This window comes from Equus quagga, chromosome 12 (assembly GCF_021613505.1).
Source record: "Equus quagga isolate Etosha38 chromosome 12, UCLA_HA_Equagga_1.0, whole genome shotgun sequence".
NCBI lineage: Eukaryota > Metazoa > Chordata > Mammalia > Perissodactyla > Equidae > Equus > Equus quagga.
The window spans coordinates 67,783,450-67,794,963 of NC_060278.1; the positions used below are offsets into that span (position 1 = coordinate 67,783,450).

Below are 11,514 nucleotides of genomic sequence, written 5' to 3' on the forward strand. Positions count from 1 at the left end.
TATATCAAAAAATAACAAGCTAAATTGAGTGGAATACATTTTTTTCTGTAAGAATTTAAAAACATTAGTTTCATGCTGAAAGCACCTTTGCCCACAAGTGCATCTCTGTTTAGCAATGACTGTAGGCATAGCTCAGAAGTACCCCCCAAAAAACTGCGAGGATTCTGAAATTCCTTGTCAGATTTCATTCCAAGTTTTGTATGCAGTTTTCTGGAATCAATTACTGGATTGATTGTCCCAACAAACCAGATGTGACATCACCAAATTCAGCTTTTGATAAACAGGATGAGTTGGAAGTAATGTAAAGAAGAAATGCAATTTGTGTACATATGCATACATTTATGTAAATAAATTCTAGTAGAAAAACCTTTAAATGGCACATGTATATGCTAAAGTTGTCATTGTAAATCTTCCCTCCTCTCCTACCTGTTGCACAAACAAAGACCAAAAACAAAATGAGAAAATAACTATGACTATTCGTTGGATTGCAAATCTCTACAACTTGGTAAGAGTGTTTGCTAAATTGAGGTTCAGTGAAAACTTCTTAAGTTAATGGCACTAATGCGTATTCTTTATTAAGGAAATACTGTCCTGAGCACAACACTCAGCCATCTGAAAGATTTGGGTGGCGTTTTATTGCTCTGCCTTGTGTTTTGAAACTAAGCATACAATTCAATGTGAATCAGTCCTGGGTCATGGCATAATTAAGCTCGTGCACACTGCTAATTTTCTCTGCTCCTCCATGGCTTTGGCTCCCGACTTTCTCAGCATCTCTGTGGTGCCACACATCTCTGGATGATGATGCAATGGACACATGGCTTTTTATTTATCAGAGAAAAGAAAAGTTGGCTGAATCCGTCCCATTCCTGCAGTGAATCATAATAGATAGTTGGATATTTGGAAAAGTTTCAATGATCCACTGGATTGTTTTCATAAAGAGTTTTGGTGTCAGATAGATTGGGAGGGGTGTGTGTGCGTTGAGCAGCTATTGCAGAAAATATCAACATAAGTCAAGCTCATTAATTAGTATGAGACCACACAAAATCCAACATGGAAATGTCCCATCTACTTCAAAATGCTTCATCAAAATGGGTCAGAATAATTGGATAATTATCCTATTATTAATGATAATCATCCTATTTTGCAAAGGTGAAAAGAAATGAATCTTGGAAAGAGCAACATCACTGTCACCAATTTCCTACTTCTGTTTTTTCCCAACAATTGGAACATTTTCATGAACAATTAGGTAAAGTTCTAAGGCTACATCTGATTACATTTATTGAGAGTTGGATTGAGAGTTGGATTTATTGAGAGTTCCTATCTTATACACCACAATTGAAAACTGTCTGGACTTCACAGTATTATCACACCCTCTCCGCTTCTGCCCCCCTTTTAAAATATATAGGCTTTTCTTTGAAGGCTAAGTGTTTAACATGACAGAGTCTCAAATCTCTAGCGTGCAAATTTATGACTCTAAGTGTCTGAAGCAACAGACTTAGGAAAACATAAAAAGCAGCCTTCCAGGTCTTTTTGGAGGTAAATACAACACATGTACCTACAGAAGTGCACTTTCCCTAAAAGGGTGGAGCCAACATTTTCCTTAGGGAAGTGGCAAAAGCTATCTGGCAACGTACCCTTGTCGTGGCCTCTCAGTGTATCCGAGGCCGCCTGAAGGGCATGCGTTCCGGGAGTAACCCTCAGCAGGCCTGGGCCAAGTAGGGGACACATTTTGCAGAAAAAGAGGATGTTCTAGTGGTACCTCCTTGTGGGGTCAACTAGGATGCGCTCAGGAGGAAGTACAAGCTCCAGCATGAGCCTTCCCTTGTTCAGGGCCACAAGACATCCCCTCGTGCGTGAGATTATAGCCTGGGGAGCTGGGCTTGGTCACTAATCTGTCTACGTTTAGATCTGGGTAATTATTTCCTGAGAGTCAGGCAGGATGAGAATACGCCTCATTACAACTATGTATTACTGTCTCTTTTAAAGACTCGGCTTTGGGGAAGTCTGAATTTTCACAACTGATAACTAGTAAAATCAGACAGGACAGTGAACTTGAGCACTGCTAAACATCATCATCAGTGCTGGAATGTTCTTTCTCTCATGTCTAGCTGAAAGAAATTTCTAACCCAACGTCACATGTATTCTATGGGACGACAGATCCAAAGTCCCTTCAAGATTTAGAGGGGACCCACGATTTGCCACCACCTAGTGGCAATCTGCCAGCCATCTGCCAGCTTTCCAGGTGAGTCAACCCAGGACGGCAAATATGCGCCCACATGGTGACTGCGATCTTTCCACCTTCCATTCATACTCCTCGATGTCAAACGGGCATCGCTCCAGGGGAGAAAGTAATGTGCTCTGCTCAGGGAAGGATACAGAACAGAGAAGTTTATTTTACACTATCCGTCCAAGAAAACAATCGCCATAAACCAGTGCAAAATGTGCAACAGAATCAATAAGTGTGTCTTAGCTCTGAGAGCCCAAATTGGTGATTTCCTCTCCCGTTCCTCCGTCGGGCAGGTGCCCCGTTGGCTAACGCTGGCCTCGGTTTGCACCATTGACAGAAACATTCAACTGATTTGTAGCAGGTTATTTTTACAATTCATACCAGAACGTGTACAAGGGACGGGAAAAACCATACCGAATGAATGATAAGTGATCAGTGCTTGAAGTAAATACAAGGGGCAGCACGGGCAAGAATCCACAGTTTCAATAAATACAAGTGTAACAAGCATGGGTGGGTCTCAACTCGGTGGAATTATTCGTCTGCATGATAATTCAGCTTCATACAAAATCGGGCAGGGCTGCTGAGCAGTGATTGGCAGCGAGGTTCACGATAACTTACGCCCCCGAGCGAGTCTGCATTGAACACGTTCTGCCGTTTCGAAGGTGTCAGTTCTTGTCTTCTCCTTCCCTTGCCATCCCTCCAGGAGGGGAGGGGCGGAGCTGGGGCAGCTTGGCAGTGGCGTTGCATCCCGTGAGGAAGGACGCAGGCCCAAGAGCCAGCTGTCAGGGTCCAGTGTAGTCAATACCGAGCGGCAAATCGGGACTTTATTGACGACGTCTGTGCAAAATGCGCTTTTCTCCATTTTCAAAAAAACCAGTGTCTGTAACTCCTGCACGAAAAGCAGTAGTGGCCTCTGGGTCACTCCCTGTCACCCCAAATACCAAGCAACCCGAGCATATCTCAGGGACTCACAGGTTGGGAAGCTTCCACCGCTGACCGCCTGCCCCCTCACGGATGGAGAGTTTAACCAAGGCCCCTCACCAAAGGCTTCAGGCAGGCTGGAACTATTGCTTGAGAGACTAGAGAGAACCTAGTGAGAAAGTGATGGTCATAATGGACATGTGGGAAGCTGTCTTCTTCCTCGAAAACCTTGTGCCCCCTATACATGCCTACAGGAATTTAGGGAGGCATCCTTGGGTACCAAATGTCACGCAGCTGTTCCCAGTGGCCTTGCCCTGCTGTTCCTCTATAAAGCACTACATCCATGCATACTGAGAAGTGCCTGGGATTCGATCCCATAAGACATGGCAGGGCCGACCTGTGGATCATCCACTAATCCAGAGCCCAGTGAAAGAAGATGCAAGAGAAGCTCTCGATCTCTGGAAGAAAAGGAATAAAATGGGGAGCCCCCCAAACTGAAACAACCCCCCAAACCCAGTAACCTAGGAATCACCTCAAAATATAACAAAATCCCAAACACTCCCTATAATCAACGTACCCTCGCCTCTCTATTCCTTCGACAATCTCAGGTCATAAATTAGGTTAGTCTTCCATCCAATAACTTAAAAAAGGAGGAGGGATTCTAATAAGTTTTGCCTGGCTTGGGCCAGTTAGCAGCCAGTTTTTCTAGAATCTCAGTCACTGTTCAAAAATGGAGCTTGAAAATTCACGTGGATGTCGGAAGTCTTCACACGGAGGAGGAAGGAAGGGGTGGGCGAGAGGGGCTGGGTGGCAGGTAGGACCCAAGGAGGACGGGGAGCAAAGGAAGGGGAGGACAGCCTGGGCCACCGAGGCAGGAGCGGAGGCCTGTGAACAGCGCAGGAGAGACGGACGCCCTGGCTCCGGGGGCCCGCGTGACTCGAGGTGCGACCAGGTCTTGTATTGCACAGAAAAGAAGGAACCGAGCCTCGGCGGGCGGCCGGCGGGTCAGTGGTCCCCGCACATGGGCAAGTTCACAAAGGTGAACACGTTGAACTCCGTCATGATGGAGAAGCACAGGAATACGCCGTACAGGAAAAGGCACCCGCACCCAAGCTTCTTGTCCAGCTGCCACTTGTTCAGGTGCACGCCGAACACCTGCAACACACAGAGCGGGGTCAGAGGGCATGGGAGCAGGCAGCGCTGTGGGAGGGCCCTCGGCAGAGCCTGATTCTCTCTGAGCCCACCAAGCCCATCTCTCACATTGCGGAAGGAAAGAACATCAAAATCAAGAACGGGGAAGTCAGAACCTGCTGGTTGTGGGAAAATGACTTTAAAAAGTAAAAATGATGGGAGTAATAAACATAGTCCTAGTGGCCACTGCTCCTCCCCTGGACTCCAGTCCCGGCCTGCTCTGTGCTGACTCGTCACCCTCTGGCCCCAAGCAGATCCTGGGACCTCGCAGGTGGTGGCCATACTTCTTCCCATTCCTGTGCCTCGAGGCCAGTAAGTTGTCTCCCTTGCTCCTCCTTGCTGCTTCCACACAATTTTCCTTCTCTCCTCCCAAAAAACACTGAGCTAGGAATCTAAAGTCTTACAACTGTCACGCTCTGTCCCTCTTGGTTGCAGTCTATTGTGCAAACCTGGTCTTTCCCCCCATTTCTCAGAGCCCTAAGTCCCGACTCACCATACCCGTCGTCCTTCTTAGCGATTTCACTGTCTACCGAGAGGATCTTCCTGCCAGCCTGTCCTCCACCCTACCTCAGCCACTCACTCCCACGGCCACACCCTAGACCTGTGCTGTCCCCACTAGCCACATGTGGTCACCCAAATTTAAATTAAATGAAATACAATTAAAATCTCCGTTCCTCAGTTGTACTAGCTACATTTCAAGTGCTCAGTATCCACATGTGGCCAGTGGCTATTGTCCGGTGCAGGTACAGGCCATTTCCGCCACTGTGGAAAGTTCTATTGGACAGCCCTGCAGCCTAGATCATCTTGCTATTACCAATAACAGAAACAATTCCGTTGTCTCAGTGTCAAACATCCCACTCTCTGACCACAATCATCTTCCCCATTTACTCCATCTGGTACCCCAACTCCCAAAACTCTGCAGACTCCCACAACCCAGTATTCATGGGTACCACCACGGTTTCACTGCACTTCACCCACCTTGTACCCGCCCACCCTGTCCCTCCTAACTCTGCTTAAATTCCACCAGCAATCGCTAGAATCACTCCTGGGCCTTCCCTCCATTCCCTGACCTTTCTCTAGCTTTGTTGTCCTTGCTGGCTCAGCCACATCCCTTTGGTTCAAGCTGCCATCTACTCCATGCTGCTTCCACGCAGCTGACCGAGACTGGAGGAAAACGCTTGGCCATGCTGATTGGTCTCACTTTAAATTCAAGAACATAAAACTTAAGCGGGCCATGAATGCTTTATGACAATCATCCCACATTTCCCTAGCCCACTGTCTCTCCCTTTCACAGACTGCCATTTCTCCTCTCTTCTCAAACCCCCACCACTCCCTTCTCTGTCCTCACTCTCAGTTCGAGACCTTGTTCCCGTTTCTCAGAGCTCCCATCACCACACCTAGCTGCCCACCTTCTCTGCTGTTAGAGAGGACCCACCATCCCTGCCCAGCGCGTGGCCAACTCCTCCACGTGTGAACGAGGTCCCTCCTCCTACGGCTTATAGACATGGTTCTGGCAACTGCCCCCTCTTTTATCTCCATATCCCCACTCTGCCCCTGGATTAATAGGCATAAAGAACGCTCTCTCTCTCATCTTAAAAGACAAGTATGCTTTTTCTGGATTTCCATTTCTCTCCTTTCTTTACAGTGAGATAACTTGAGAGTTGTAAATACCAGCTGTCTCCAATTTCTCTCCTCCCATTCACTGTTAACTTATTCTACTCACCCTTCTGCCCCATCGCTCCACAAAACCACCCTTGTCAAGAGCAGTGATCACTTTGTACTTCTAACGCCAATGGCCAGCGCTCAGGACTTATCTCCCTCACAGAGCCGATCACTCCCCACCTTGAAGCACCTTCTCCACTCGGCTACCAGATGCCACGCTCTCTGGGTTTTCCTCTACCCCTCCGACTGCTTGTTCTGTTTCTTTTGGTGTTTTATCCTCACCATCCTGATCTCTAACTGTGGGAGTGCACCAAGACTCAGCCTTGGGCCTCTTCCCTTTTCTGTCTACATTCACTCTCTTGGAGGTCACATCCAATTGCACAGCTTTAAATACCATCTGCATTCTGGTGTCTCCAGTGCGGACATTTCTCCTGAACTCAGACTCATCTTTCCAATGGCTTTCCTGACGTCTCACCTTGGATGTCAAATAGGCACTGCAAACTTAAGATGTTTGAAATTGCTCTTCTTCCCCAAACCTACGTCTCTTCAACCTCCCCCCAACCCCATTTCCACAGCCTTGGCAGTGGTTAGTCTCCTACAGAGCGTGCAACTACAGCTTCGAGCATGCACTCTGATGTCAGGTGGCTTGCTTCTCCATTCATTTGGTGTTGACTTCTCTATAGGCCTCAGGTGTTCATGATACAGATGGGGCTGATATGAGTGACTACCTCATGGGGATGTGGTAAGTTCCAAATGGGAAAATATATGCAAAGCATTAAGCACAATGTGTGGCTATATGTAGCATAACCTTAAGTCATACCAGACCTGAAGAACCTCGTAAACTACAAAAGAAGGAATTATGTCAATTTTCACTTTTGTGTAAGGCAGTATTTTCTTTGGTAAAACCTTGACATTTGACCCACATCTTGATCCTAGAAATTACCTCTCATACCTCCTGCCTGCCCTTCTGAATCCCCATTTTCTAGCACATGTACATTAACATGCCAGGTGTAATTCAATGAATACATCCTTGAAAATTTCAGGGAGAAACATATTGCATCTCGATGTTTATTAACATGAAAAGTCAACAGCATACTTGTACGTTAATAGATACTTCATGTGGGTCAGTCCACAGGGCTGGTGCAAATTTGTTGCCACCAAATGTGTCAGTTGAGTTGGAATATTAAATTATACAAACGGATGTAATGGCTAAGATAGTAGAATGGCACAAAAGCCCACCATCAATAAAGTATATTCTTGGTCTCTGAGTATTGGTCAAATCCAAGGATTTATGGAGATAGTTAGTAACCTGGAACAATTAGCTGGAATCTACCCTTCTGTGATTAATCTTGCAAAAAAAGTGGTATCTCCCCTTTGCTTTTGATGTGAGATGGGGCCACACTTCTGAGAGGAAGGTGGCTCCTGTCAGAAAGGCTTTCTAGTGAGTTGAAAGGATCCACTTCTAGAAGAAATAGCCACGAGCATGATGGGACATCTGGAGGCTGACTGTCCCCATCTACCAGCAGGATAAACCCATCTGGTGTCCAAAAAAATGCTGTAGCTAAAGAACCCAAGAGCGAGGCGAACATGGGAACTCAACAGTGGGGAGAGAACTGCACACCTACCGTGACAAAGACGGAGGCCAAGAGCAAGCCCACGGAGTAGATCAGTCCCCTGCTGTTCAGCCGAATCTGTACAAAAGGAGGAAACAGAGTTAGGCTCCTGAAAAGGCATCTGCCTTTCAGAATGCAGAGAGGACGCCCCTCTGCTTTGACCTAGGTCCTGAGGCTGCTGCCCGGAAATAGGAGGTATGCCCTAGAGCATCCATTCTCAAAGTATGGTCCCCAGACCAGCAGCAGCAGCATCACCTGGGGACTTGCTATAAATGCAGAATCTCAGGCCCCACCCAGGCCTCCTGTATCAGAAACTCTGGGGATGAGGCCCATCAATCTGTGTTTTAATAAACCCTCCAGGTGGCTCTGATGCACAGGAAAGTTTAAGAACCACTGACTTAGAGAAAGTCCTAAGGCTAAATCCCTCTGATCTCCAAGGGTTCGGGGGATGGGACTTCGACATTCAGTTTTCACCAGTTCTCTTGGAAATTCTTATGTGCGTCCAGGTTTGGGGACCACAGTCCCCCCACCAATGTACACTGTCCCGCTGGGAGTCAAAGGGTCACCTGTGTTCATAGAAAGGAAAGTGAGGCAGGGTGATGGTTTGCATTGGAGAATAAAGTAGTGGATTATTAGCAGGAGTGGTTCTGGGTCCTTCTGACAAGGTTCAAGGCACCTCTTGCTACCCTTTCACCAGTTCACCTCCGGGGTGTGGGTATGGGAACACGTGGGTGTCTCCGTAGGTGGGTGTGCTCAGTTCATCTTTTGGTGACAGGACACCACATGCCCTCAACAGACAAGCCTTTCTGTGGGGACCTTGGATCATAATAATAATACATCTCACTAAGCAATGTTGTGTCACAGAAGGAACAGGCTGGACTCTCTCCCTGGCCTACACAATCTGCATGAGCCAACCATCTGCTGGACCCCAACAGGGAAATTACTCCCAAAGGCCAAATGCCTTCTGTGAAGCAAGGACTCAAATCATATCTCTGTGACACTGAAGCAATGGGTTGACTCAGTTAATTCAGTGTGGAAAAATGGGAGATCGGCCTCGTCCCAGTCCAGCTGGGAGCTTAGCTTTCTGTAGACCCTCAGCCTGGCTGTGGACAGATTTCCTCATTAGCTGTTGGTGTAAAGAGGCCAATACCCAGCAATACACCACAAATGCACTACACTGAAAGATTTTCTGCCCCAGATTATTCTGTCCACACTGACCCTATGACGTTCCCACATGTACTCTGGCCAGTGTTGAAGGGGAGAGGCGGGGCTTGTCAGAGCAAGATGGCAGCCCCCGTGCAGAGCAAGGAAGAGTCTGCTGGGCTGTCCTCAATCGTACGGTCCTTGGGTCAACCCTGAAACTGTGAACACACACCCAGAAACCCTTTTGAGCTCTTAATTTTCAACATTGCATGACTTCTTCTAAGAATGGAGCCAAAGCATTCCCAGCTCCGCTCGCCCTCTGAGCTCCAGGGTGGAACTCTTGTCAGCAACAAGAACTGAGTAAAGTGATTTCCTGCCCTTAAAAAACCAAGAGCCAGTGGGAGCAGAGCTCCAAGCAGGAAACTTCTCTTTGGCCAAGACTTTCAAAATGAATCATGTTAAACAAAAGCTTTGGAACTTTACTCTTCCTACATTCACATAAATTCTCAAAGAGCGGTGCTGCCAAAATTCTAAATCTGGCTCTAAAGACTAAAAACAACTAACTTCCATGGGTTTTTTGAGTATTTTTCACTTTTTCACCTGTTTCTAAACTCTGCAGCTTCCTTTGGTAATGGACTACCATATGCACACAGGGAGTACTTTTGGGTTTTTTCATTGTTAATTAGAGACCTGGGCTCTTGAAGCCTGTACTGATTCCTTGCTGTTTGGTCCCACACTCCGACACAGACATGACAGTCAGGAATTAGGGTTCCTTCGGTTGCCTCTGGTCCAAGTTGAACGCCTCCCAGTCACAGGAGATAATAGGTGGTTTGGGGCAGGAGCTGGAAAACTATGGCCCATGGGCCAAATCTGGCCCATTGCCTGTTTTTGTAAATAAAGTTTTACTGGAATTCAGCTCATTCATTTATGTATTGTCTACAGCTGCTTTCAAGCTACAATGGCAAAGTCAAGTAGTCTGACTGAAACTGCATGGGCCACAACACTTAAAATATTTCCTCTCTTGCCCTTTCTGGAAAAGGTTTGCTGAACCCCAGTTTAGGGCACAGGCTCCAGATCCAGCTTTCTGGGTTCTGAATCCCTGCTTAGTCACTCGCTTGCTGTATAATCATGGACAGGCAGCTTAATGTCCCCAAGCCTCAGTCTTCTGACGTATAAAATGGGGATAACGGAGTCCTTATCTTATGGGGTGGTTGTGAGGATTAAACAAATTGTTCCATGTTAAGCTTGAACGGATCTGGTGTATAGTAAGTTCTCAATAAGTCTGGGCCATTATTCTTCTCCCACTCATGAGCTGGCCAGCCACCTCCCTGGCACCCCTGGCTGCTGCTTTTACAAACTCATCACCTGGCAGCTCTCTGACCAATGCCTCAGTAGATGACAAACGTCACGAGGGTGGGGACCACATCTGACTTTATCCTCCGCCTGGCACAAGTCTAAGCACAGACCACGTGCTTAATATGTAATCGATGAATGGATAACATATGTCCTTGAGGCAGCATTTGGAATGTGGTTTACAAAAAGGCCAGTGTTTCTGGGGGGGCAGCATGGACTGGTCAGAGAGGCTGGAAGCAGAGAGACCCTGGATGCCACTCCTGGGTGATGTCCCAGAAGCAGTGCAATCCCTGCCTAATGTTCCCTGTCTCCCTTCCCCACGTTTTTATGAGTGCGTATAGCTTTTTTTTTCAGCCAACATTTTATTATGAAAGTTTTCAAGCACTCAGAAAAGTTGAAAGAATTATACCATCTTATTTTTAAATGATCTTCAACATCAGATGTGGATACCAGTATACCTCACCCCTAATCACTTCAGCTTGCATCTCATTAAATAGGGTTCAATTTTACTTCACGAGTCTTTTGTTTTTAGATGCAATTTCCATAGGGTGAAATTAAAAAATCATAATTGCACCATTCAGTGTGTTTTGAGAAATGCATACACTCATGTACTGGAAGCCAAATCGCAGCCATGACATAGAGCATTTCCATCCCCCAGAAAGTTCTCCTGTGCTCTCCTCGTCAGTCTCACCCAAGCCGGTCACTGCTCTCAGCTTCTCCTCCATAGCTTGGTTTCGCCTGTTGTAGAAGCTTCATGTAAATGGAATCCCGTACTGTGCATAAAAGCCAGGATTCTTTGACTCTGCATAATTTTTTAAGATTTCTTTGTGGTTTTCATTGCATCGACAGCTCATTTCTTTTTATAACATATAAATATACCACGGTTTGTTTCATTGTTCTCCTGTTGATGGACATCTGGCTGCTTCCAGTGTGTGGCTATAGGCATGTATTGATTTTATAATTCACAAACAAAATGAAAAGAGATCTACAATGGTCCCTCCTGAAGATAGCCAGGGACTCCACTGAGGACCTCAAATGCACTCTCTTCCATCCTATCATCCCCTCTCTGTGACTGGGCACTGGAAACCCTCTCCAAACTGGAGGACTCACTTTTCCAACCGTAGTGCTCTTCTGTCTCCCTCTCTGGACCTTCAGTCTAGGCAGGTGGGACACTCACCTTTCCATCTCCACTCTGTCCATCCCTCCCTAAGTCCTTATGCCTGTTCCAGGTTCATTGGATAGGGCCTTGCTTGCCCTATCGTCCATCTGATGCTGATCTCTTCCTGACTTTGGATTGTGTTCTGTTCCCCTCTGGCTCCACAAACTGTGTATTTTAAAGAGCATGTGCTGAGATGCTGAGCATGCACATGCAAGTAAGTGTGTGTGTGCGAGTGTGTGTGTGTG

The 11,514-nt window shown here is 46.7% G+C and overlaps 1 protein-coding gene across 3 annotated transcripts in view; it reads right to left on the reverse strand.

Moving 5' to 3' along the window:
• Positions 1-2,373: 2,373 nt before the first annotated feature.
• Positions 2,374-11,514, reverse strand: part of SLC24A3 (solute carrier family 24 member 3) — a 456,403-nt gene continuing 447,262 nt past the window's right edge. For all 3 annotated transcript variants that reach the window (XM_046678076.1, XM_046678077.1, XM_046678075.1), the window contains 2 exons: positions 7,627-7,692; positions 2,374-4,303 (listed from right to left, as the gene is read on the reverse strand). In XM_046678076.1, the coding sequence (XP_046534032.1) occupies positions 4,154-4,303; positions 7,627-7,692 (216 nt within the window). In that variant the 3' untranslated portion in view covers positions 2,374-4,153. The remainder of the gene's footprint in view (positions 4,304-7,626; positions 7,693-11,514) is intronic.